This window comes from Lepidochelys kempii, chromosome 5 (assembly GCF_965140265.1).
Source record: "Lepidochelys kempii isolate rLepKem1 chromosome 5, rLepKem1.hap2, whole genome shotgun sequence".
Lineage (NCBI taxonomy): Eukaryota > Metazoa > Chordata > Testudines > Cheloniidae > Lepidochelys > Lepidochelys kempii.
In genome coordinates this window covers 49,940,056-49,965,749 of record NC_133260.1, presented here as the reverse complement: position 1 = coordinate 49,965,749, position 25,694 = coordinate 49,940,056, and the positions used below count along the sequence as shown (strand labels likewise).

The following is a 25,694-nucleotide window of genomic DNA, read 5'->3' as shown; positions in this document are numbered from 1 at the left end:
TATTTGGCCAAGTGAAAACATTTTTTTGGTTTCATCGCTAGCCAAGGGAATTCAGCTGAAGCTAGCCAGCATTGAGGACACTTTGGATTATCTGTTGCATCTTTTAGTCCCCTGGTTTCTTTTTTCCCCTCTCTCTCTCTCTCAGCTCATTGAGGGTCCACTTAGCAGCAATCTCTGTATTCTGTCCTCTGATTCAAAGGAAGTCTGTTTTCTCAAACTTCATGGTAATAAGATTTCTAAGAGGAGTTGTCTGTCTCTTTCCACTTGTGAAGTAAACTCTTCCATTATGGGACCTTAGTACCATATTGGCTACCTTTATGGGGCATCCTCACAACTTGTTCTCTCTCCTTTGCCAAAAGGTGGCTTTTCTTATTTCCATAACAGCTTCAAGGAGAGTGAATGAACTGCAGGCCTTAATGGCAGAACTTCCATAAATGCAGTTTGCAAAGACAAAGTGGCCCGAAGACTGCATCCAAAATTTTTGTCTAAAGTGGTTTCACAGTTTCATCATAGAATATCAGGGTTGGAAGGGACCTCAGGAGGTCATCTAGTCCAACCCCCTGCTCAAAGCAGGACCCAATCCCCAACTAAATCATCCCAGCCAGGGCTTTGTCAGGCCTGACCTTAAAGCGTCTAAGGAAGGAGATTCCACCACCTCCCTAGGTAACACATTCCAGTGCTTCACCACCCTCCTAGTGAAAAAGTTTTTCCTAATATCCAACCTAAACTTCCCCCATGGCAACTTGAGACCATTACTTCTTGAAACCCTGTTTCAGGTAGTTGAAAGCAGCTATCAAATCCCCCCCCCCCCCATTCTTCTCTTCTGCAGAGTAAATAATCTCAGTTTCCTCAGCCTCTCCTCATAAGTCATGTGGTCCAGCCCCCAGTCATTTTTGTTGCCCTCCGCTGGACTTTTTCCAATTTTTCCACATCCTCCTTGTAGTGTGGGGCCCAAAACTGGACACAGTACTCCAGATGAGGCCTCAACGATGCCGAATAGAGGGGAATAATCACGTCCCTCGATCTGCTGGCAATGCTCCTACTTATACAGCCCAAAATGCTGTTAGCCCTCTTGGCAGCAAGGGCACACTGTTGACTCATATCCCGCTTCTCGTCCACTGTAACCCCTAGGTCCTTTTCTGCAGAACTGCTGCCTCTAGCCACTCGGTCCCTAGTCTGGAGCAGTGCATGAGATTCTTCCGTCGTAAGTGCAGGACTCTGCACTTGTCCTTGTTGAACCTCATCAGATTTCTTTTGGCCCAATCCTCTAATTTGTCTAGGTCCCTCTGTATCCTATCCCTATGCTTCAGCGTATCTACCACTCCTCCCAGTTTAGTGTCATCTGCAAACTTGCTGAGGCTGCAGTCCACGCCATCCTCCAGATCATTAATGAAGATATTGAACAAACCCAGCCCCAGGACTGACCCTTGGGGCACTCCGCTTGATACCGGCTACCAACTAGACATGGAGCCATTGATCACTACCCATTGAGCCTGATGATCTAGCCAGCTTTCTATCCACCTCATAGTCCATTCATCCAGCCCATACTACTTTAACTTGCTGGCAAGAATACTGTGGGAGACCATATCCAAAGCTTTGCTAAGGTCAAGGAATAACACATCCACTGCTTTCCCCTCATCCACAGAGTCAGTTATCTCCTCATAGAAGGCAAGTAGGTTAGGCATGACTTGCCCTTAGTGAATCCATGCTGATTGTTCCTGATCACTTTCTTCTCCTCAAAGTGCTTCAAAATTGAGTCCTTGAGGACCTGTTCCATAATTTTTCCAGGGACTGAGGTGAGGCTGACTGGCCTGTAGTTCCCTGGGTCCTCCTCCTTTCCTTTTTTAAAGATGGGCACTACATTAGCCTTTTTCCAGTCGTCCGGGACCTCCCCCAATCGCCAGGAGTTTTCGAAGATAATGGCCAATGGCTCTGCAATCACATCCACCAACTCCTTTAGCACCCTTGGATGCAGTGCATCTGGCCCCATAGACTTGTGCTTGTCCAGCTTTTCTAAACAGTACTGAACCACTTCTTTCTCCACAGAGGACTGGTCACCTCCTCCCCATACTGCCCAATGCAGTAGTCTGGGAGCTGACCTTGTTCGTGAAGACAGAGGCAAAAAGAGCATTGAGTACATTAGCTTTTTCCACATCCTCTGTCACTAGGTTGCCTCCCCCATTCAGTAAGGGGCTCTCACTTTCCGTGATCATCTTCTTGTTGCTAACATACCTGTAGAAATCCTTCTTGTTACTCTTAACATCCCTTGCTAGTTGCAACTCTAATTGTGAATTGGCCTTCCTGATTCACTCCTGCACGCCTGAGCAATATTTTTATACTCCTCCCTGGTCATTTGTCCAAGCTTCCACTTCTTTTAAGCTTTTTTTGTGTGTGTTTAAGATCAGTAAGGATTTCACTGTTAAGCCAAGCTAGTTGCCTGCCATATTTACTATTCTTTCTACACATCGGGATGGTTTGTTCCTGCAACCTCAATAAGGATTCTTTAAAATACGGCCACCTCTCCTGGACTTTTCCCCCTCATGTTTCACCTTAATGAAATTATATATTTACCTGTGTTCTTTCATAAGCCACATTCAAATGTGGATGAACAGCGTCTTCACACGCTGGATGTGAGACGATGCTTGGTATTCTATCTGAAAAGGATGAGACCAAATAATTCATCACCTCGATTTCATCTTCTGTGCGGATCGGATGTACGGTCAGGTGGTCTCTGGACAGATGATTTCCAGATGAATCATTTCCTGCATTATGACAGCATAATGTAGCTCAGATCACTCTTCCACAGAAAGTGATGGCTCATTTGATGAGGGCCCAAGAAACTTCTGTTGTGTTTCTCAGTAATGTTTCTATACTGGATATTTGCAGGGCCGGTATCTGGTCTTCTGTGCATATGTTTAGCAGACACTATGTTATTACAACTGCATCTCTGTCAGATGCAGACTTTGGGAAGGCAGTCCTTCAGTTGTCGTTCAAGTAGATTCCGAGCCTCACCTCCTTCGGTTACTGCATGCCAGTCGCCTGAGTGGAATACACGTGTGCAGCCACTTGAAAAAGAAAAAACTGTACTATAATTGTTGTTCTTCGAGATGTGGGTGCAGATAGGTATTCTCTGCCCCTGCCCCATCCCCTTTACAATGGAGTTTCTACTCTTGATGTTAGTTGCAAAGGAATTGAGGAAGGTTGGGCAGCGCTGCCCTTAAATAGCCATTGGAGGGGGTTATGAGGGCCTAAGGGCGTGAGTACCACCCCACTGGATATTGCTAAGCAAAGTTACTGGCCTCGGTGCACTGAGTGCATGCACACCTGAGTTGAACACGTCTGCACCCACAACTCAAAAAAAACAATTACAATACAGGTAGGTAACCACTTTTTATAGTTGCAAAGATAATTTTCCAAATATGAACTGAGTGTAAACCAATACTGTGTTGTCTTCCTAAGTCTGCACACCACTCTACTGCCACAGTTGCTTGTAGCTTTGACAAGCTGCAGCAGTTTTTACTGTTGCTGTTCCTGCCACTGCAGCAGCCAAGAAGGTGAGGGAGGAGAATAATAGGGGAGTCCACAAACCATAACAGCAGTCAGGTGATTTTGAGGTGAAAGAGAGAATATTCCTTTACTACCAGACACCTACTAAATGGAGGCTGATACAGAAGATAGAGCCCAAACAGGATACTGTATGGAGGAGAGAAAGTTGGAGAAAAATGAGAGCTCAAAATTAATAGTTTGGTTGACAATATTACAGTTAAATGATGTACACAAATAATATACAGTGGAGTCGCATTTTATGTGGGGGTTAGGTTCTAAAGTTAGCACATACAAGGCGAAAATCGCATATAGTCAAAATTACCCTTGAAAATCCCTTAAATTGCCCATAAAGTACAGTATACTCTATATGGTTTTGTGTATACTATACAACCCTGTACAGTAATATGAATAATGTATACAGTAACATACAGTATATAATAGAGTACATATGCAAAATATAATTTTACAGTATTTTTAATTACATAAAAGAGAGAGAGAGATGGAAGAATGAAAGAATAAAAAAGGAAAACAGTAAACCTAACCACTCACCATTCATCATGGATATTCTTGCTAGTCTACGATAACGATGATAATGGTGATACGACGACGATGAATGATGACGATGATGATTAGTACAGCGCCCGTATGATGAACGATGAGATGATGAAGATTGGTGCTGTACACACACCAATGGTTAGTCTTCCTCTTCCACTGACAACACTATTGGGGGGTCATTAGGGCTTGATGTCAATCCAGGAGACGGAGGTGATGGAGAGCGAGTTGTAGACGAAGTCGTTGGCTCTGATTCAGCTCAAGAAGTTGATTGCGTAGGCTCATCTGCTGCTGATCGTTTTTTCTTGAAAAACATGGTGATCGGCAACTATCACTGTTGTCTGTTGAGCTGCTCAAACATTTCTTGATACGGTCTCAAATCGTCCGTAATACTACGTGTGATTTTGAGGCCTCGTTCAATAGAGGGATCGTATTCAGAAATTAAATCATTCAAGTGTTTCGCTGCTTGGAATACTTCAGCAAATTTATGAAGATTCCAACTTGTTGGTTCTTTCTGTTCATCGTCATCATCTTTGTCTTCTGTAGACGATTTTATCAGTTCCTCTAACTCTTCGTGAGTCAGTGTTTCTCTGTGGCCCTCAATTAATTCTTCAGTTTCTTCCTCAAGTGGGTGGTGATGGCTTAGTCGACATCCTTGTCTGGTCACCTGAACAATGTGTTTCACTTCTTTGTCAACGGTCAGGAAACCCTTAAAATCATTCACACATTCTTTCAATAGGTGTCGCCAACATGCATTGACTGTTTCAGGCTTGATTGCATCCATTGCCTGTTTAATATACGTGATGCAATCGGCAATGTTGACGGACTTCCAGCACTCCATCACATTAAGATTAGGATCAGCCTCCATAGTGCTATGTATCCATGAGAATGTAAGCCTCATGTACATGGCCTTGAAACAGCGAATCATGCCTTGGTTGAGAGGTTGGAGGATGGAGGTGGTATTGGGGGGAGAAAGATGACTTCAAGTCATTATGCGCAAACCAGAGTGCTTCAGGGTGGCCAGGAGCATTGTCTATGATCAGCAACACTTTAAAGTCAAGTCCTTTCTCTTCGAGGTACCGCTTGACCTCTGGAATGAAACACTTGTGGAACCAATCCAGAAATAATGCTGCCGTCACCCAAGCCTTTTTATTTGATTGCCAGAACATAGGCAGGAGATTTTTGCTCTTGACTTTTGGGGCACGGGGGTTTGCAGCCCTGTAGAGTAAGCCCGGCTTTATTAAATGCCCAGCTGCATTGCCACAAAACAACACAGTCACACGGTCTTTAGCTGCTTTGAAGCCAGGAGCTTGTCCTTCTGATTTAGAAGTGTAAGTGCGGTTGGGCATTTTTTCCAGAAGAGCCCAGTCTCGTCAGCATTAAAAATTTGTTCCACAAGGTAGCCCTTTTCTTCTATGATTTTCTTTAATTGTTCAGGGTAGGCTTTTGCTGCCTCTTCATTGGCAGTTGCAGCTTCACCAGTAGTCTGCATGTTTTTGAGGTTGAAGCGGTTCCTAAAACTGTTAAGCCAACCTTGGCTGGCTTTGAATTCCTTCTCATCAGAAGGCTGTTCCTCTTTGGTGTGAGGTTCGAACAGTGCATAGAGGCTAAGAGCCTTTTCTCGCAAAGTGTTGCCATCGATAGGCACATGTTTACAGTTCTTGTCTTCCAGCCATAAGTTTAATGCCTTTTCAGTCTTCACTAAAGTCTTATTGCACACCTGGCTTGTCACCTTAGCAGTTATTGGAGCACTTGATGCCACAGCTTGACGTATTTCTCTCTCTCGAATCTTGATGGCACGGCTGCTAGATTCATTGCGGCCATATTTACGCACCACATTGGAGACTGACATACCGTCTCTCAGTAAGTCCAACACAGCCAGTTTTTCTTCCAGTGTTGGAACAGATTGCTGTTTCTTCGGTTGAGCACCAGATGAAGTAGTTGGCTTGCGTTTAGGGGCCATGTTGTTCGAAAAATATGTATCTTTGAACACTAGAATCACACTCAATGCAGCAAGATGCTCACACTGTGAGAGACACGCGGGAACTGAGACCAACTGAGGGAACAGCAGATTCACGTCTCGCATCTCACGCTCGCTCTGGGGCATACACTCATTGAGTGGAATGGTGGGCGGAATCGCCCACACTGTTTAAATTGTTGTTTTTCTTTTTTTCTTTTTTGCCAAGCGCGTACAGTTGAATTTGCTTAAGTTAAATGTGCGTATGATGCGACTCCACTATACAACTTTTAATCCTTTAAATTGCAGACAGGGCCTGAGAGAACAGTTATTTTTCAGCTTGGCTAGTAGACTTAATCTTCAGGGTGTATATGTTGAGTACATTTTTAAAGTTTGGATTTATATTGGAGTTTTTAAAATTTTCATGTTGCTTCTAGCTTTCAACTTTTCCCTTTTCCTTCAGCTACACTAAAAGAGCAAAATAGGAGCGCCTTCTCATCTACCTTTGATTTTCCTGAGTACATAATATCTGAATCTTTGCTTGGGCACCTACAGATTCTGGGTCTAGGAGCCCATCATCACCAGACTTCACCTCTAGCTCTTTGTGCAAACCTTATATTACAACAGAACCAACAGGGAACACAAATACTTTATCTATTATTTTGTGGTCTCAGAATCTGTTTGCTTTACTGGTGATCTTGTTACAGTTGAACAAACAAGTGCAAACCACAAGGAGCCCCAAAGTTTGCATTTTAAAACAGAAAATCTCCTCACTGCCTCTGCTGCTTTGCTTGGGAGTTCTTCCAATAGCTGTGCCTATGAGGATCAAAGTACCTTGACAGTAATATTATGTGCCATGAAAAATTATTCATTGAAGAAACTGGCAGTGCTGCTGAAATTTTTTCCACATCTTCATCAGTGCCACTGGACTCTAGTTTAGTCTCCACTTGTGCTCATATAAACAAGGGTATGGCAAGCATGTGTTGTATATTGGTCTTTGCCTAATAACTGACTCCAAAAAGTAGACTGACTTCTCTCCCTCACTATTACTCACCTGATATTAAAATTAATTCATCCTCTCATCTAAAGATACTAAATATTATCAATGTTTTTAGCACCAAGCCTCCTGAGTGAGTCAGTCAACATATAAATAAGTATCCAACTGAAAAAAAACCTTCTTGACTAAGGGCATTGTTCCTGATCAAGTGGAACTTTGCTTTTTAAAAAAGCAGCGAATATACTATTCTGAGGGATGTCAAAGGCAGTGAGCGATCAAAAACTTCTGGAAAATGTAAATATTTAGAATTTCAAAAAGTAACTGTGGTGTTTTTTAAATTTTATATTGCTATTATTAGAGCAAAAATCTAATTTGTACTTATTCTTTTGATATTTAACACATCAAATTTTAAAGTGCAGTTGAGACTACAGTTGTGACACAAAATAACAAATGTAAAGAAAATCAGTGTTGAGACAGGTATTCCATCTCCTCTCATTGTGTGCCTCTGATCAGGGTGTTTATCATGCAGTACTTACAGTAGGCATAAAAGAATGAATTTAAAGGGAAGATTGGTAATGTTAGTCTCGAATTGGTTTGCTTTTGGCATTTGTGGTACAAATTTAGGATGAGTAGGATTTTCAGGTGCTCAGCATTGACCTAATTCTATTTCCATTGAAGTCATTGATAAAACTGCCATTTACTTTAATAGTAACAGAGTTATGCCATCTCTGAGTGCTTTTGAAAATGCCACACTAACTGTAATTTTTCGTGAATATTCTTTTTGGCTAAAAGCACATCTAAAATTATTTTTGGACAGATAATTGAATATACTATAGCTCTTGTTTATCATGTAATTATGTATTTGCTTTTTTTTGAAGAAAAAAGGCACATTTTTGATTCAGCATACTCACTGGATGACATCTAACTGCTGTTTTGAAGTATAGTTCTTCTCAGAAAAGTGGCCATGTAAAAATAGCACCTTCTTTCACTAAGGTTTTATGGTGCCCTGGCATGTATTAAGAGTTATATCTGCTCATTGTAGAGGCTTTTTAAAGTTTCTGGTAGTCCTGCTGAAAGAAATGAGAAGTTACATGGTTTCTCACACATCAACTCAATTATTTACTAAATTTTAATCATTTATAGCACCTGTGAAAACTTACTGAAGGCAGTGTGGTTTCTCATATGTCAGTGGCCTGATCTGAAGATAATGGAGCTGCACAGCAGTCATCAAAGGCCTAACTGGCCTGTTTTATTACTGTTGGTGACATATGAGAGATAAAAGACCAGACTTCACCCTGAGCCCATGCTGAGCATACAGGGTGAAAGCTAAATAAAACCATCTTTTTACCTAGAAACTGGGTATATTTGATATAGAATCATTAAGGAGCTATAATGATGGAACCCACAATGCCATTTGTAGTCATTTTTCAGAGTACCATAGAATCACATTTTAATACCATAGCAGTTTTTGTTTATGAATTCCTGCACAATAGAGTTCATAATAAAGTAGAATCTTTAACAGAAATGTAATTTATAATGGTTGCACTCAGTGACTTTTATAATACTAATGATTTTCTTCACATTATTTTTTTGTTCAGCCAGGCCCACAACTCCTCTTTCTGTAGGCACTATTGTACCACCTCCAAGGCCTGCTTCCAGACCAAAGATATCAACAGGGAAACTTAGTGGAATTAATGAAATAGTATGTATTTAATTTTAGTTTTTGTTTAATTATATAACTTATTTCTCAAGGTATAGCTCAACTTGAAATAAAGCAATCATTTACTCCATTATAGTTAACGGTCAGTTTCTTTTTACATCAAACTTTTCAAGAGTTTATAAATCACCCATTTTAATTGTTGTCAACCTAAAATGTGCATGGAAATTGTTCACTGTGAATGTAATAATTGGTGGCATAAATTCGTTAGTATTTTTTATGCAAAGCAGCTTTTGGAGGGGTTAGGTGTGTTTGCTTTTACTTGCTCAAACAAAGAATCAGTTTTAAAAACTGAAGATTGCATATACGTAATGCCATATCTTCAGAAAAAACCTTGAGTGAAATCCTGATCCCAGTGAAATCAATCGCAAAACTCCTAGGATTTCACCCCCAATTTCTAGGAGAGAGAACCACACCAGGGAAGAGCAACTCATTCATATTGTCAGGCTGATACTGTTTATCCATCTTATGATAAACATTTTGAATTCTTCTGACCTAACATGGCTCACTAGAAGTTGGCAAAAAGGGCCTTAGCTCTCCTGAAACATTTACTCTAAGTACAATTTTATTACTGTTATGTGCATTTCTGTACTACCCATCAGTGTAGTACCTGAGAATTCTTTACACATTATGAGTGCTGTAAAAAAGGAGAGATGGGTAGCAAAACCAAACCACAACCTCCACCATTTCAGATTTGCTCTTCCCTTGCTTATGTTAAATTGTTTGTTCGGGTGTTACTAAAATTTAATCTAATCTGTCCTTGTTAATCTTGGGTGTGAAACTACCCTTGTGCAACACCAGATGAATTTTGGTGAGGAGAGTTCAGGGCAGAGGGGAGGATTAATGTGTGTGGAAAGCCTGAGATCCACCCTTTTACAATGCAGTGGCACTGCACCATCTCCAGGTTAAACAGCAGATGGTTCTTTGAAAGACACCAACCTTCCCTCTCCACTAGTGTGGCCTCTAAAGTAGTCATCCATGGAAAGTGCTCATGTATTCAGGGCTGCAGGTTCAGGCAGCAGCACACAAGTTTAGCTTCTCTGCTTTGCTCTTTGGCACTTAGCTCAGCCTGAAATGTTATATAGGCCAAGCATCATGTTAACTCATTAAAGATTGACTATCAGGAAAAACTTCCTAACAATATTCTAAATTATAGAAAAACTGCCCAAGGGAAATGGTAGCAGTTCATAAGTTATTTTACTTTGAAAATTAGGATGGATAAAACACTAGAAAAAATATATCATAGGGAACCATCTTGTATTAGGCAGGGAATGAACTAGATGAAGATGTCTTTTCTTTTGATTCTCATAAGATTTCCTTTGTTTCATCCATTTAAAATCATTTATATGTATGTAATTATATTGACATATTTTGTTTTAAGCCGAGGCCATTCAGCCCACCCTTGACCTCTAACTCCAGTCCACCACCGATAGCTCCTTTGGCACGTGCAGAGAGTATCTCATCAATATCGTCTTCTGCTTCTCTAAGTGCAGCAAATACACCCACAGTAGGTAAGTAATTCAGACTGCTTGTGAACAATTATTTTATGTCTTTATAGCCTTTAATTTTTATAACTTTTTTTTTAAGAAAAGCTATAAATCTTCATTCTTCAGGGCATAAATCAACCACTAACTTCTGGATGTTAGGAGGAAATAGCCATATTTGTCCAACTTAGGTTTTCTTGCAGCTTCCTTTGAAGTATCTGGATACTGTCAGAGATGGGATACTAGGCTAGATAGACCACTGGTCTGATCCAGTATGGCAATTCCTTCAGTGAATTTTTTTTTTTAAATTGTTGTAGAAATGCTTATAAATGCTTGCTTGGTATGCAGGATATGTATTCATTAAGTGCAGGCTGTTATTTATTTCGAGATTTTATTCTACATGATATTGAAATATTCTTTTGATATAGAATGAATTTAATCATTTTTAAAGAAACCATTGAGTTTAGGCCAATAATCAGGTTTTGTTTTAATTTTTTCTGTTATAAAACATAATACTAATAGAATTGTTTCCATGAAAATTGTTTAGAAATAGTTTATAGTGATTTTAAATGTTCCCTTGCCTTGCTTACAACCCCATAATTGCAGCATTATGTAGATACATAGAAAAAAAAATCTGGAACTGATGGTCATTTCCTTTCTCCAGGTTGAGTGAAGTAAAGGAACTAAATAAAGAGCATAAATGGTGAAAAGTAAATTAGGGCCCCAATCCTGCAATATACATGAATAGTGCCATTGACTTTAGAGGGGCCATTCACCTGCATAAAGTTACATGTTAGTGTTTACAGGATCAGGGCCTTGATTTCTTTTAAAAAAATTTCAGTTTTGACAACCTGAGGTGTAACTAGCAAGGAGATTTTGTTTTGTAAAAATGTATTTTTTTAACCTAATCCTTTTGCAGGGCTGATTATTATTTTTAAGTGCTGGACACTATTACAAATTTAGTCTTCTAAATTAAACTTAACTCCAGCAAATGTATATTGTTTCAAGGGAATTTGTGGAAATGTCTAATATTTCTTAACTAATTTATTTTATATTTTAACCTCATCTTTCATTAAAATTCTTATTTTTCAAACCTCCTTCCATTTATATAATGTAACTTTAAATTGGTGCTTTTTATTATTGCTTGAAATGTTTTGTTTTCTTGCAATGTTTTGTTTCATTTAAATGTAATAGATGATGATATAGTCATTGGAAAGCTCCCTACGATTGAAAAACTTTGTGAGACACCTGCAGGTATTGTTCCAAAAGAAGATTTATATGTTAACTAATTATCCTAAAACTGTATCTAATAAAATTTTAGTTCTTTGTGACTTAGCTTCCTCCAGCAATCTGTACTATCTTCCAGCCATAAAGTAGCTCCAAAGCTAAACTGCTTAATCAGTTATGTGTTGTATTAATCATTTGAAATTGATATAACCAGTCATTTAAAAATTTCCAAAAAAAACTCAGGTAAAGCCTGTGGTCTTATTCTCCCTAATCTTCCATAATAGCTTTACCCCAAAAAAGGGGGGGGGGCAGCAGTGGCAATTATCTTGAACTTTTAAAATGACAATCCTTACTTAACACTTCTTTTAAAGGACCTGTTTTATGTGTGGCATGCAAATAAGGAGAACTCTGAAATATTTGAAAACTTCTACCATAAATAATTCTGTTACCTTTTTTTCCAGACAGATATTGTTCATTACCCTCCAGCATACTAATTTAGCAAAATTAAAAGTGCTTCAAATCGTGGGATAGTAGAACCCAGGCACCTCTTTGTAACTCTGCTGGAGCCACTCTTCATATAATGACACTGTGGAGCTACTTCACCTTTTACATTCTCAAAACCATTTAAATCTCAAAAGATCTAAAATTTTTGAAACCTATGTTGCAGTCTGAGGTGCCCGTTTCAGTGAAGTCTCAAAGTCCTACTAACTTTTCAAACTGCTGCTGTTTGGCTCAGGAGAGAGGCTACATAACCCCACCAATAGGCTTCTGCCACTGGAAGCTGGTAAGAGAGGAGAGGACATTCCAACAAACTCATCTTTTCCATACCCTGTTCCCCAAGGACTTGCCACCAGAGGAGAAAAGAAGGTTGCTTTTCCTTCTGTTTCTCTTCCCTTGTTATACAGGACCCTCTCTGTGGGTGGGGGGCAGATGGGCACCATCTGAAGTTTCTAATGGCATCAAAGATAGAATGGCCAGACTTTGTTAGGTATGAGGTGTGTTGGGTGATGCATTCTCAAACTTTTTCATGTTGTGTGACAAGGAGGGTGCCCAACTCCTGAAATCAAAATAAAGTCCCTCCCCCCCGCCACAACCAATTTCCTCTCCAATGCAAATCAATTCAAATACTTCCTCGTCTTCATGAAAAATCAGTTCTAACACTACTGAGCATCACTTTGAAAGTCTCACACACATTCAGAACTCTTTCTCACCTGTACACACTAAAACTGGTCTACTCCACAGTCCACTGCTCTTCAAATTGCCTTCAGCCTCTCTAGGGCACAATTCCTTCATGCCAGCCTCTTTAAAGCCCTTCATCCCCTTCAAAGGTGCTGCCTCACTCCTTATTGTTCCTCCATCTCAGCTTGCTTCTTTCCTTCTCCAGCTCCACTTTGAGGTCCTCAGCTGCAGCCTCCCCCTGTCGCACCACTCCCCTATTTCTGGATCTCCAGCTCCAGCCTCCTTTCTCACTCCCAACAAGGATTCTCAGCCTTTTGTACCTGGCTGCACAGCAAACAGCCCAACAGAACACTGATTTACAATGTTAAATCTAGTTTGAATTTATCTATACGAATATAAAAAGAAAAAAGTTACTATAAATCAGCAATTTGTTCCTCTGTAAAAGACCATTTATTTAGTAGGAAGTGATCACCTTCCAGCCTGGCTCTGCAGTTGAGCTGTCTAATCATTACTTCCTATTGGTCTCATGAAAAGGGGATAAATTCGTAGAGCAATACATATAGCCTAAACACATTTTAAACTCTTTGTTATAGATTACTTTCTATTATTTGCTGTCTCCATAGTTGAGCATTTCACTACAAAGATGGAAATTAATGGATCCAGTTTTACTGACTCATGATAAAATCATGGACCCATTAATTTCCATGAGTCTTGCAATATTTGATGAGTCATGCAATACTTTGTTTTTCTTAAAGCTCCAGCTTCTGGAATTGTACAGTTATGTGAAAATCTCAGCTTTCTTTTTAAAAAACATTAACTTTCTAGCCTTCGTGGTTACAGCAAAAAGCTTGAAAATGTGGCCTAAGTGTACACTGAAAGGCAAATCAAAAGATGTCAACATATTTTTTGTTCATTTCATGTTTTCAAGACAGTCCGCTAATATTTCTTTAGTCTGATTCATGATTTTTGAATGCCTGGGCTGGCAATACCATGGGTCGAAGGAAGAGTACCTATTTTATTAGTTAGGGTTTTTTTATGTAAGTGAATTGTATTAGTAAGTATTCAAAACATTAAAGCATCTTGTAAACAGTGCACAAGACTTTAGAGGAGAAGGTAAGGCTTGATAGTATCATAGTGAGACTAAATATCTGGAATCTGAGCATTATTTTTTTAAACTCCTCTCCCACCCTCATGCTGTTCCACCTCCTCCTCCTCCCACCCCTCCAGTCTCAAATTAAACATACAGTGCCCACACCCACATGTACTTGCTTCATAGATCAGTACATGTATTAACAGCTGCTTCCCCAATTAAGGTCCCACCCTCCTCCTACAGCATGTACTGCTGAAAAATCTGAGAAGAACATCACAGTATTTCAAAGTAAATGATAGGATTAGTTTGAAAGCAGAAACATATGACTTTCTGCTTTATGGTACCTCAGTAGAAAATATTCATTGGCCTGTTTCTGCCCACTTGTTGAAAAGTGTTAGGCTTCGTTTGTGAGCAGTATGCTTTGCATGAGGCAGTCAGGTTTAATAGGAGTACAGGAAAAGAATAATAATAAGCTTTCCACTGTGCTATTGCTTTCAGTAACTGGCCGTATATATTTTAGAATGGTACATTTTAGTCCCTGGTCTTCACATGTGCATGCACAACATTTTGTTGTTATGCATACGTTAACCCACACTATTCTCATGCAGCCACACTGTAAGAAGTCTCAACACTTCGATTGGTTTTGTAGGTGAAAATTGAAACACATCTGTGTATGCAGGTGTTTGCATAACAACTTATGAAGGCTGGACACAGGCCTTGCTGACTATTTTCCCCAGTACATTGTATGACTTTTAAAGTGGTGCATATTTCCTTGTAACTCTGAGGCATACCCTGATTCCTTAACAGGTGGACATAAAGATCTCAGTAAATAAAAATTTTCTGTGATCATCTCATGTGAAAAGTGTTTGCTTGCTTGGTAGTGCTTGAGACTTAGTTAAAGATGCCAATGCTTAATTTATGTGGAAAAAGACTAAACTCCTTGGGATTTTTATGCAGACCAGAATTGGAATCAGGGCATGTCCATGATGATTCTCTTCTTGACTATACATTTTCTTCATATTATAAGCGTACAGTAGAGAGTTTGTTTTATGAGTCGTACCAGCTACATGTTTAATTTCCTTTGGGTGCTGTTGGCTTTAATTAATATGATGTTACCATTTATGTTGTATTGTGTATGATGTGTTCCCTAGTATCTATCTGTTTAAAATGTGATTGTGAGTCTCCTGTTTTCTCAGGTTGCTTATTGTTGCTTAGTGCTTTGATTGTGTTATATTCTGATTTGAAATGTTTTTCGAATACATTTTTCCACACACTTTTCAAAGAAAATACTTTGGACTTTGCTGTGAAGCTGATGGTAGTGACTTCTTGTGACAGTAACATAGGTAGCCAACCATTTTTAAATCTAGCTGATAAGCTTCTTGAAAATTAAACCTATAAACTATATGTATTCTAGGTGTTTCACGTGGTCCCAGCCCTGTCACCCTTGGAAACCAGGACACCCTGCCTGTTGCAGTAGCCTTTACTGAATCTGTTAACGCCTACTTTAAAGGAGCAGATCCTACGAAGTTAGTTAAATAGTGAATTGTTTTGACTATACTGAGTTACATTTAGAAAACAAATTGGTCTTTTTTCTTTTCTTTTAAATATGGGGGAAAAAATGGTGACACTTTAGAAGAATGTGGTAAATTCGTTGAAATGAATTTCTGATGAAAATGAGATGGTGATTTGTCACTGGCCAGGCATAGTTCAGGTAGGTGCTATGTCTAAATTGTCCCATGCAGCTCAAAGCACCTCATTTCTACCTGCAACACCCCTGCTATGCCAGTTGTAGCCATCTCCTACAAATAGTTGTGCCTTGTGTTTGTGGTGTGGAAAAAAAACCATTCACCAATAGACTGTATGCTTTATCCACCAAACTCATTTCACTTGCAACCTCATCGAATTTTTAAATCATATCCCAAGAGGTGAAAGAGGTACTGTATTAAGTCATAGTGCCACCTTCTCTTCATTTAAAATCAATTTGTGTATTAAATTTATGACTTAGATACAAATATTCTGAAAACAGTAAATCTTTACTTTAAGATTAATACTGAAATTTGACATGCAGTAAGAACTGAGTATTTTTATTTTTATTCCATTGTAATAGAATTGCTCTTCTCTCATCTCTCTCCCAGATGTATTGTGAAGATCACTGGTGATATGACAGTATCATTCCCAAGTGGGATTATTAAAGTCTTCACCAGCAACCCATCTCCAGCTGTACTCTGCTTCAGGGTAAAAAACACAAGCAAACTAGAGCAGATTCTTCCAAATGCACAACTTGTATACAGGTTTTGTATTTTTTTATCTAATAGAAAACAATGTAATTTTAAAATGTGAATTGTTGCATTTATATTTAAAAACAAATTCTCCACTACCTTATTGTTTAAACTTTGCTGTGAATTTGATTTATGCACCAGTAAATTGCCCTGTATATTTTTTATGCTTAATTTCTGTTCAGCACTCACTTCAGTCCCATTATGAGAATTGCATAGATTATTAGACTTGAAATTTCCATTGATTATAATGGGAACCACATGGCTAAAACTCCAAAAATTGCTTAAAAATCTAGTTGTATGAATCTGTGGATGTCTCTTTACATAAGTTTTTGTAAATTAAATGTTTTTAGACAAGCTCTGTTTACAAATTAAACCAGATTTAATTTATCTAAATACATAAATAGATGTTTAAATTATATGAAGAGTGTACCTGGTCACTAACCGAAATTTCAAGAAGACTTGATGCTCCCTCTTCAGGGCACATGGCATTTTTTGTACAGGGATCACATTGGAATGCTTGATGGATCAAGGGTCAGCCTTCACTTGGAAATCTCTTAGCTTGCAGTTAATAGAGAAGTTCTTTTTCTGATATGACAATTACTATTGTGGGGTTTTTTTAAGCTACATCTTTTATACAGTAGACCAGAAACTTTGTGTTACTGTATAGATGAGAGGTTTCAGAGTAGCAGCCATGTTAGTCTGTATCCGCAAAAAGAAAAGGAGTACTTGTGGCACCTTAGAGACTAACAAATTTATTTGAGCATAAGCTGTTAGTCTCTAAGATGCCACAAGTACTCCTTTTATTTGAGCATAAGAGCTGTAGCTCACAAAAGCTTATGCTCAAATAAATTTGTTAGTCTCTAAGGTGCCACAAGTCCTCCTTTTCTTTTTCCTATCTTCACAGTGAGAAGGCAGATTCTATTTAGATGAGCAAAAGGACTTCTGAAAATTCGTAGAGGGGAAAAAAGCAGTGCCCATCTAGAGTAATTGTTTTGTAAATTGCAGCTAGAGCTGCCTGAAAGTCAGGATTTCTGGTTTGTGAGAAATTTCAGTGTTTTGAAATTTCTTGCAAACTAGAAATCCCTCCAGAAAATAATTTTGGAAACACCGCCACATGGAGCTGCAGACTCATATAATCCACGTGGCGGTGCTGCCATGGCTCCTGGAAGCCAGAGATTTCTGGCCCCAGAACAGTCCCCATGGCAGGGCTGCCTCAGACCTATGGGCTCTGGAACATGAAAGCTCAGGGAACTAGGTAGACTAGACTATTTGTTGCTGTAGCAGAGCACTTACAGGGACAAGTGCTATCTGCTCAGGGACTCTCTAGTTGGACCTCCAGCTGTATCACTTTTTGTTACCAGTTGGCAGTATCTGCCTTCCCTGGGTGGGGAGAGGGCCCACTTCAGTAGAACACGTGCAAATCAATAACAACATGTCTTTGAGAAGTACCTATACTGGACATTTGTAAGATGGAAACCTGCAGTTCCATCGATACCTTCACAAAGGATTATGCCTTAGTCCTAGATTATTCTCCAGATTCAGCAGTACAGACAGCAGTATTACAGACATCTATACTGCCTGCATCCTTGCACTCTCACCTGGTTGAATACTGCTTACCACTCATGTGTGGAATACACACTGGGACTGCCACACAAAGAAGAAAAGCAGGTTGTTTACCTGTAACTGAAGATTCTTCAAGGTATGTGGTCCCTATCTCTGTGCAACTGCCTGCCCTCCTTCCCCTCTACTTTGGATCATGACTGGATTTGCAATAAGAGGAGGAACTGGAGAAGTGTTGGTCCACGCTGCCCCTCAAAACCTCAGTATAGAGCATGAGGGAAGCAACTGTACAGATGTAAACCAGTGGAAACCACCTGCTAGAAATCTCTGATCTCAGGCGCCTAGAGTGCATGCATACCATACGTGGACTAGAGATAGGGACCATACATCTTGAAGAACCTCTAGTCACACGTAAGTAACCTCCACATTGTGATCAAGGCATTTTAGTGTTTATAATCTTACATTAGATTAAATTTATTTTTAAAGATACTTTTGTAGCTTTTTCCCCTCAAGGTGTCACTACAGGTCAGGTTTTGTTAATATTAAAAATATGTCCTCTTGAAGGCACAATCCAGACACAGCCTTAACTATGGTGCCACTGGCATTCACCTGTAATCCAGGAGTGTGTATTTGTGTTGAATGCTAGTATTGAATAGGTAACTGATGTGTCTTGATATTCTGAAAGGTGCAATTATGTTACAACCTCTTAATTGTGTGTTTGAAAAAAGAAATAAAGGGCAAGGTCTACCACTTAATTTTAAGACAACCAACATAAGAAAAGTGATATTTTTATTCCCATTCCTATCTTCATTTTATATGTAGTGATCAATCACAGAGTGACTCCAGTACAAAAGATTTTTGGATGAACATGCAAGCTGTCACAGTCTACCTCAAGAAGTTATCAGAGCAGAATCCATCTGCTTCCTATTATAATGTTGATGTTTTAAAATATCAGGTAAATATTTTTTTTATTTGGAGATTATTTTTTTAAGGAACTTTTGCAGATTTCACATCTGTAAAGAGACTATCAGAATTATTGTTTGTGTGGGCATAAAGGAGGATTGTCACCGTTTAGTTGGATGGTTCTTAAGCCACACCTACACTAAACTGTTCCAAACCATAGGACCTCACCGGGCTGCTGGATCAATTTTTGCCCTTGGTGTTTCCTTGCTGCATCTCCTGGCTTGATGACTTTTCTGTTTGCTCATACTTGCTCTGAGCATGTGACACTTATGCAGGGTTCCAACATTGTTTCCTTTGACTATTACTGGCAGAGGGAAGTGAGACCTTATACTCAATTTGATGGTATTTCTCCATCTGTCTATGTGATAACTTTTGAATGCTGCATCCAGTCAATTCCAGATTTTCAAGAAATGTTCTAGGCATAACCCTACTGATTTTGGTGAAACTGGAAAAATCAAAAGGGAGAAATGAGGGATAAAAGGAGCCCCTGCAGCTGCCATTCAGCAGCTTCATTTGCCTCTGTTATTGTCTATAGATAGAAGAACCAGTTGATGGCACCCATACCGCTTGCCAGGATAGCAGCTCTCCCCATCTTCCAATACAGTTTAAAAATGTTGATGCCCTTAAAAGGAGAGTGTGAGGTCATGGGGGGCATGTAGAGCCCCTGGCATGGAGGATGTGGGCACACAACATCTGGTGAGATGGGAATAGGGGATGCACATGAGCCCCTGGCCTGGGAGGGAGTGTGGGAGACCAGGGAAGAGGGAGGCATCTAAAGCCCCTAGCATAGGGTGGGGAAGGAGAGGGCCACTCAGAACCCTTGCCGGGGGGAGAATGGGAGACATTGATATTGGTGCGGGGAAAGGGAGTATGGGGGGCAAAAAGAGTCCCTGGGATGTGGGGGCGGGGTCATACAGAATCCTTGGGTGGATAATGGGGGACCCTAGTATAAGACAATGAGGGGGCACACAGAGCCCCTGGCTTGGAGGCTGGGGAAGAGTGGGGGAACCTGGTGTGCAGGGGGGGATAATGGGGAAGCACAGAGTCCCAGACATGAGGGAGCCGTTAGGGACACCCAGATCCCCTGGCATAAGAGAGAAGGTAGCGGTGTCTGAAATAAAAGGGGATGGGAGGGTGGCTCACAGGGAGCTTGTAAGGGGAATATAGGGGTACAGAGAGCCCCTGGTGTCTGTGATGTGCTCAGCCTACGGAAGCAGCCAAATGTGTGCTTCAACTGGTAGGCAAAAGTTGTTTTTAATTGTACTTTTGTGATAACTGTCCCATGACTGTAAGTTACCCTCTGTCAATTAAATCATTATGGTCCACAAGTGGATGAGAGAAAATAAGACCTCTCCAGACAGATTTCTTCAGTGCAATGTAGAATACAAAAGACAACTTAAAAACTAAACTGACACAAATGTTTTGTATTGGAAGAGCCAGAAAGGGAAGGGAATTTGGGGGGTGGAGGGGAGACAGTTAATCCCCCCTCCTTTCCCACGCCCCCAAATAAGTCTGACAAAAGCAGTCTGTGGAATTAAGAGATAAAAGCTGCTGAGCCCAGTCTGGCTTGGATGTTGTTCCCAATTAAGCTGAGTATATCCCATTTAGTTATAAGGCACAATTGGATAGATGGATGGATAATCTCAATTGTGTGTCATTAAGTGATACTTTTTGAATGAGACCTTCCTCCCCCAAAAGAGCATTAGTGATTATTAATTTGCATTTATCTCAGATATAACCAGGATTTATAACAGAGTTAGAAACTTAATTGTTGCTAACATAGTTCCATAATTCTTACAATAAGTAAATAGATATTTAATTTTATTTTTTAAAAGGTATCTTCAAATGGTATCCAGTCCACTCCCTTGAATCTTGCAACTTACTGGAAGTGTAATGCTAGCACTACTGATGTAAGAGTGGATTACAAATACAACCCAGAATCTATGACTCTGCCTAGTATGCTGTCTAACATACAGGTTGTCGTACCGGTAGATGGAGGAGTAACAAACATGCAGTCACTTCCCCCTGCAAAATGGTAAATTCAGTGCATTTCTGTTATAGTATCAAATTTCTTTCAGTACACTTGTTAACATTATGTGAATCTTGAAAAGAAATCTTGAGAGTCTTTTGCAATCGCTGTAGTAACTTATTTTAAACCCTTTGATAGTGTGTAAACTTATTAGATAGTACTAGTTTTCACTCCAAAACATAGACAATGCCCAGTCAATTTATATTAATTCAAATTGAAAACATGCACTCATTCCAACCATAGGAGAGCAGCTCAAGCCAATGCAACTATCTGTGTTCTTTTGGACAGATTTTTCACTGGCTGTATTTTGCACTAAACTGGGTGTAACATCTTCTAAACTAATGGCCATTTCATTTGAAATTGCTTCCACAGATCATGTTGTTGAATTTGTATGTCATGTCATGTGAACAGTGTAATCATTGGAAGCAGTTAACCCACCTGCTGCCATGGCTACACAGGTCAGCACCAACACTGAGGTTATATAAAGGTGCACATTTTTCTCCTTGAGGTCTAGTTTCACCTGTAGACAAATTAGAGAATTGCTGGTCTGTGGCTCAGTATCAATTTGCCATCTATTTCTTTAAAATTTGCAGAAAGTTTTCCTGTACCTTTTTCTTGTAGTAATTAGTCATTAGTTTTTTCTCTGTGGTGTTTTCAAATAAAGTTTGTTTTCCTCAGGACACGTATAAATGGAGATGAGGCAGATTTTGGGGGGAGGGGTGATTAATATGTTGCACAAAGTGAAAACAAAAACTGTAACAGTTACAAATGGCATTCATCAGGAAAAAATAAAGGGAAATACTAGCATTGCTCAAAAATGGGAATTGGGGGACGAATTGGAAAAAAAAATAGAAATTTTTCTTGATTTTTCTAAATAAAGAAAGCTAAAGTCAAAATATTGTGACCCATTCTGTAGTCAACAGAAAAACCAGGGGAAATTTTTCGCAATTTTGTTGAAGTTTATCCAAATTGTGTTTAATTCAAACACTTGAAAAATTTGAACTAGCTTTAGTAAATATAATATAAAATCATATTACTCAAATCTTTAAATTTTACATATGTTTGCTGCTTTTCATTGTGGTAAGAATTCAGAATGGAAGAATTTTTCATAAAGACAAAATTATGATGCTTTGTGTTTCAAGGTTCTTTCTAAAAGTTGTCTGATTTTTTTTCATCTGAACCTTGCCTTGCTTCACAAACTGATGTGGTGCAAGTGCTGTGGTGTTATCTGGATAGCTTCCAGTTTTTCTGGAATTAATCAATTTTTTAATATTGTGCTTTGAGGAAGTACTGTAGAAGAATCATTTTAATCACAGAAGCTGACAAGCTGAATCTTCCTTGTTCTTCAGGCCTGCTATTTTCAATTACCAAATGATTGTTAAATTATTCCACTAGGACTATGGCAGCTTTTGCAGCCTACCTGAATAATGCTTTAATCTCTGAGCTGTGCAAAGTATTTACTAGAGCTGGTCAGAACACTTTGCAAAAATAGAATGTTTCATGGAGGAATAGCTCAGTGGTTTGAGCATTGGCCTGCTAAACCGAGGGTTGTGAGTTCAATCCTTGAGGGGGCCATTTAGGGATCTGGGGCAAAAATTGGGGATTGGTCCTGCTTTGAGCAGGGGGTTGGACTAGATGACCTGCTGAGGTCCCTTCTAATCCTGATATTCTATGACTCTATGGAGATGTATTGGTTTCCACAGATCCTTTGTTGGGAAGATGTTTGGGTAAAGAAAAAAGGAGAGAGACTCTAGCTGGGTAGTTGGAGGTCTGGGATGCAGAAGACCCAGGTTCTAGTCCCTGATCTGGGGTTGTGGAAGAATGGACTCAATGTTGGAGCTACCCGCCCCCACAGTTGGGTGTGGTGTAACAGGCTCTCCTCCTCTAGCACCCCTGCAGTCTGCTGATTCTCATGACTCAGCCCTCTGCCCAGATCATGTCTAGTCCCACGCCTCCCAATGTAACAACATCCAAATAACAAGTTGTCCAGTCCCTCTGGCTGGTCTGCTCAATTCTGGGCTCAGTACTCAGTACACTCTTTTCTCAGGGCTTCCAGTAGTCCATATCCCCTTCTCCAGGGCTTTGTACCACCTCACCAGTGGCTGCTGGGGGAGCCCAGGCTTTCCCACTACATCATGTTTCAGTCCAGAGACCCTAGGACAGGCAATCAAGGTTCACTGTGTCAGACTTCATGCTGCCATCTTCCTGGACTTCTTCCTACCAAGTCTGTCAGCTGGCCTCTCTAAAGCGAGGACTCTCAGCATCCCTTCCCCCCCACCAATAAATCCCACACCAAAAGTGCTGCTTAACCCAACTTCTGACCTTGTCAGGCTTGCCCTTTCACCCTCTTACGTTTTCTTAACATAGTTACTCAGCTGAACACCTCCCACCTCTCTCTGAAAGTCTAGATCCTGCCTTTCTATTAGGGCTCACTGCCAGATCCTGTGCCACACTGGTGACTGCTCAGTCTCTCTCCTGGCCTCCTGCCAGCCTTTGCAACTTAGTAGAGGATCCCAGGGTCAACTCGTCCCTGAGTTTCCTCCTTGACCTTCCTGGTCTCTCCACTGTTTAGTCCTGGAGTTCCTCCCTCTCTCCCTGCAGTCCCTCTTCTGCTCCAGATTTCCTCATTTCATACTACCCACTCAGTTCTTCTCACAGCTGGGACTCATCTTTAATTTGGTCTGACCCACCCTCCAGGTGCAGCCAGATAGCATAACTGCGCCTCAGGTCTACATTATTCCTTTGTTGCTTGTGTGGGGTATATATCCCCATCACAGGTGATCTGGAATGAAAAACTCCACTCTGAATCAGGCAGGGCAGGGACTTGAACCTGTCTCCTACATACCAGGCCAGTACCCTAACCACCAGGCTATAATTTCAAAACCTCAAAAGTTGTCACAAAATGGAATTGTCAGCCTTTGGTCAGCTCTCGTACCTACATATAGGTTGGTATGTGCTTTGGATGCTGAAGTTCTAATGTCTGCTTTGGGGGAACTGTTTTACAGTCCCTCCTCCACCTTCTTCATCTACTGCTGCTTAATCTCTCTTCAGAGATTATCTGTGGGAAGGTAATTTTATGCATGAGAAAATGAGATTACTTTTCAGTAATTTATCTAAATATACTACCTCCACAGAGCCACACTTATTCACTTCAACCTGTGCCTCTTTGTAGACTTACTTTTCAGACAGCTGAATTTCGGAGAGCAGGGGGAAAGGGATGCCTTTGTATAACCTCTGTCTAAACTGAGTTTAGTACAAGGATCCCTTCTTAGGGCTAACTGTTTTCAGCGGTTCCAGGGTCACCAGGTGAATGGATCTAGGGCAGGAATATATTCTAAAACTTTCTGTTGTTGGTGAGTAACTAGCTTTCTCTTTTAGGAATGCAGAACAGATGAAAGCTTTTTGGAAAATATCTGGTATTTCAGAAAAATCAGAGAATGGAGGTAAGTTTGAGTGTGGTATTGGTAATTTTATTATATAGAAATAAACTATTTAATTAGAAGAAATGCATTTTTATCATTTTCCTTTGTGTTTTACTTTTCCCACTCTGGTGTCTGCATCCTTTTGCATGTGATCTCCTATTCCTGGATTGTCCTCTCATCTGGTTTACCAAGCTGCCACCACCACATTCAAATTCACCTTGAAAACGCTGTTTACACAGCCCAAAAGCTGAGTTATCAGCCAAAATAAATAAATAAAACTCTCTACCTTACTTCTCCTTGAAATCCCAGTATGTCATAAGAACTGCCATACTGGGTCAGACCAAAGGTCCATCTAGCCCAGTATCCTGTCTTCCGACAGTGGCCAAGGCCAGGTGCCCCATACGGAATGAACAGAACCGGTAATCATCAAGTGATCCATCCCGTCGCCCATTCCCAGCTTTTGGCAAATAATCCTGCTGTGTGTGTGTGTCTCTCTCTCTCTCTGATTTAAAACTGCTTGGAATAGGAAGTGTTCATTTTTTGTCTTATAAAGCACCAAGAATGTTGTCAGCACTTCACAAATAACACAGAAGAAACTGAAACTGTTCCCAGATGTTACTTCCTAATTCTCCTGAAATGTTTGTTTAAAAAAAAAACCTAAATTCTTCAAGATTATAAATGGGTTGTTTTTGAATAAATCTAATCTTAAAATCTCAGGTTAGTTGACTGGTTTATTTTATTGTTAATTGGGAGCACAAAATATAGTTGTTAATAAAGCAGCTATTGGAGAAGAAAGGGTGAAACTACTCCAGAGCAGCTAGCAGTTCTAATGACTAATCATTGCCATCGATGAGGAAAATATACAGTACATTGCAGGTTTTGCCTGTTTCAGTACCATATGGAAGTGAATAGCTGTTCAAGGAAAGTTAATTTTTAATGCCATTTTTGCATAGTTTAATTGTTGACTAAGCAGAAAGTGTACAATAGTTAGATAAATATTAGTTACTAAGATCACATTCTGCATTTTATGTAACTTACAGTTTTATTAACCTGGGATAGGAGTATGGATCAGCAATAGAGAGAGTCAAAAGAAAACACTGAAATTGATAGTCTAAAAGTTCTCTTTTCTTGCTTGCTCACTCCATCCATTTTTATCTACTTTTTCTCTCCATGTCTGATCCATTCTGTCCATTTCCAAATATTTTTTCTCATTTTTGTCAATGGTTTTTTTTCTCTCTATCCTTTCTGTCCACTTACTTTCTAAAGCAGTATCTCCTATGTCATCTAATTCTAAGATGCCAATATCAATGGCATATAAGCATCACCACCTAGATACAAAGGAGGGAGGAAAGATGCCATAGCATAAGTCAATATCTTTCATTTTCATTCATATTTACCACATACTCTGTTCACCTTTTCCTTGCTCTGTCCCATATGCTGTTGTCTCAATACCTATTGTTCCTGTTCTGACGTTTCCTCAACTTTGTAATGCTGGCATCTGTATTGCATTGTCTTCACATTCTTACCCAACTGTCTTTCTATATAAATAATAACCTTCAGCACTTACTACATAGCAGTTAATAAATATTAACTATTTGTCACACCACTTCTGAGATAGGAAAAAATTGTATTATCCCCGTTTCACAGATAGTGGAAACTAAAACATAAAAGTTAAGTAGCTTGACCAAGGCC

General features: G+C 39.8%; 1 protein-coding gene across 5 annotated transcripts in view; it reads left to right on the top strand.

Moving 5' to 3' along the window:
• Positions 1–25,694, top strand: part of FCHO2 (FCH and mu domain containing endocytic adaptor 2) — a 217,092-nt gene that overhangs the window by 181,374 nt on the left and 10,024 nt on the right. For all 5 annotated transcript variants that reach the window (XM_073344290.1, XM_073344292.1, XM_073344294.1 and 2 more), the window contains 7 exons: positions 8,651–8,754; positions 10,151–10,280; positions 15,164–15,275; positions 15,885–16,040; positions 18,411–18,543; positions 20,387–20,586; positions 23,959–24,023. In XM_073344290.1, the coding sequence (XP_073200391.1) occupies positions 8,651–8,754; positions 10,151–10,280; positions 15,164–15,275; positions 15,885–16,040; positions 18,411–18,543; positions 20,387–20,586; positions 23,959–24,023 (900 nt within the window). The remainder of the gene's footprint in view (positions 1–8,650; positions 8,755–10,150; positions 10,281–15,163; positions 15,276–15,884; positions 16,041–18,410; positions 18,544–20,386; positions 20,587–23,958; positions 24,024–25,694) is intronic.